The 2,500-nt window shown below is 41.5% G+C and overlaps 1 protein-coding gene across 2 annotated transcripts in view; it reads left to right on the top strand.

Annotated features, from left to right (window-relative positions):
- Window positions 1–2,144: 2,144 nt before the first annotated feature.
- LOC138028655 (transmembrane protein 115-like) overlaps window positions 2,145–2,500 on the top strand; it is a 16,546-nt gene continuing 16,190 nt past the window's right edge. For both annotated transcript variants that reach the window (XM_068876267.1, XM_068876260.1), the window contains exons 1-2: window positions 2,145–2,357; window positions 2,437–2,500. The exon at window positions 2,437–2,500 is cut by the window's right edge and continues 67 nt beyond it. In XM_068876267.1, the coding sequence (XP_068732368.1) occupies window positions 2,331–2,357; window positions 2,437–2,500 (91 nt within the window). In that variant the 5' untranslated portion in view covers window positions 2,145–2,330. The remainder of the gene's footprint in view (window positions 2,358–2,436) is intronic.

Raw genomic sequence — 2,500 nt, 5'->3', positions numbered from 1 at the left:
AAGAGTGGTAAGACTCTTGAACGCAGGATACTTCAATAAGAGTGTGTCCGAGTTGGTTCCCAGGCTTTTTCAGTTCAATAAGTTCTGATAGGTACAGGGGTGCAAGGCCATTAAGAGTTTTATATACAAGCAATAATATCTTAAACTGGATTCGGTAGCTAACAGGCAGCCAGTGGAGCTTGTATAACGAAGGTGAAATATGCTCATAGCGGCTGATGTTAGAGATGACACGGGCGGCCGCGTTCTGGACACGCTGAAGTTTTTGTAGTTGGTTACCTTTCAACCTATAGAGCAGGCTGTTGCAGAAATCTAATCGACTGGTAACAAACGCATTCACTAAAGTCTGTGCGCAGTCAGAGCTAAGATATTTTCTTATTCTCCTAATGTTGTAGAGATGAAAAAATGCAGATCTACAGATGTTATTAATGTGCGTGTCCACCTTGAGTTGGTCATCGAACCAGCAGCCTAAATTTCTTACTTTGCTGGCTGCTGTAACTATGCTCTCTCCAACCTGTAAGGAATCTACGTTGACTTTGGCAAGTTGTTGTCTGATGCCAATTACGATAAACTCGGTCTTGTCATCGTTTAGCTTTAATCTGTCTTGGAGCATCCAGTTCCTTATATCCACAATACAACTTTGCATGGCCTCTAATGCTGCTGACTGCTCAGAGCCTGAGTCTGCGCTGAATGATACATACAGTTGTGTATCATCCGCATAGGTATGCACATCAGGAAGGTGATGTTCGATGATTTTGAACAGTCTACTGGTATAGAGAACGAACAGAAGAGGCCCAAGAAAGGAACCCTGTGGGACGCCATACTTTGTATGGAACTTGGTCGATGTCTTACCGTTGATGGAGATAGACTGAAATCTGTTGTGAAGATAGGAGTCGAACCAAGAGTAGGCTTGCCCTGATATGCCAAAGTCAGAGGACAGACGGTCCAGCAATATGGTGTGATCTACAGTGTCGAATGCTGCGCTAAGGTTCAGAAGCACGAGTAATGTGACACGCTGCTGGTTCATGTTGAGTAGGATATCGTTTTTGACTCGCAACAGGGTTCTGGATGGACTTCAATCAAATGTTTCCATGACAATAGTCTAGTTCACTTGGCGGCAGTCCAATTCGTTTTGGAAACATTTGATTGACGTCCACCCAATTTTAAAAAAGTCATTGATAGGCGCGTGTGACTGATATCCGGTGTTACACTGTGTCACTTGCCGGTACAATGCTCGGGTGCAATGCTGGGAAAATTTGACAATTTGCTTAATTAATAGACCATTTACACGAAAATTTTGGGTTTTATCAACGGAGTTGATAATGTAAATTGACCACGGTACCGTACATTATCAACGTCGTTGATAAAACCCAAAATTTTCGTGTACTTCTTCCCCACCGACGCAGCACCACAGTTTCGTTAGAAACTACCCCCTTTGGACCATTTTACAGCTGTGTACTTAGTTACCTGGCCTTTGAATGAAAGTGAGGCTGGAGTTGACCTTGCTTTGATAGAAACGTCACTGCTTTTCTTATGATGTTGTTCTCATGCTAATCAGTAGGTATTTACATTAGAAAAGCAGTGAGGTTTCTATCAAAGCAAGGTCAACTCTCCCCCCTAGCCTCATTTTCATTCAAAGGCCAGGTAACTTAGCACACAGCTGTAAAATGGTCTAATATCCCAGAATACTTCTTGTTTGCCCCTCAAATTTTGCATAAACCATTGTTTTCAAGTGTCCCAAGAGCATTTGAAAACAATGGTTTATGCAATATTTGGGGGGCAAACAAAAGTATGTTTTGGGGAATTCGAAAATAGGGAATATACCATTTTACAGTCCTGTTCTCAGTTACCAGGCCTTTGAATAATATAAAAGCGAAGCTGGAGTTGACCTTGCTTTGATGCAAACCTCAACGCTTTTCTGATGTAAATAAAATTTGTTAGCATTACAGCAACATGATTTACATAAGAAAAGTAAATGAGGTGTATCAAAGCACGGTGAACTCCAGCCTCGCTTTTATTCAAAGGCCTGGTAACCGAGCACAGAAATTGTACATAACCATGGCCTCTAGAACCCAGGCTTTGTCTGTTTTACCTGTAGAAAAGAGAGAGACTGGGTTTTGAGGTTACTCAAACACTTTGTGGCCCGTTTCTGCAAAACAAAGATCCGCATTTTTAAAGGCTTAAAATTGTTCACCTCCTAGTACTAGATGTAAGAGTCGAAAATGCAAAATAGATGCATAATTTTGTGCCTTTGATATCGCATCCAAGGTTCGCGTCACTTTTGGACTCGTCATCGGTTCCACTGCGTCTGCGCAATAAAACTATTAAACAAAATGGCGATCAATTTGAATCAACTGAAGGTGAAAGGCCATTATGACATTCTTGCTTTTCAAGGTATTCTCTGCTTTTCTCGCTTATATCACTTTTCTTCTTTACTAGACACAAATAAACAAGTCTCTTGGCGATGCATCGGTGGTGGTTAAATTCTCTTGTGCTACTGTAT

Source organism: Montipora capricornis, chromosome 2 (genome assembly GCF_036669925.1).
Source record: "Montipora capricornis isolate CH-2021 chromosome 2, ASM3666992v2, whole genome shotgun sequence".
NCBI lineage: Eukaryota > Metazoa > Cnidaria > Anthozoa > Scleractinia > Acroporidae > Montipora > Montipora capricornis.
This window is presented reverse-complemented; position numbering and strand designations above follow the sequence as displayed.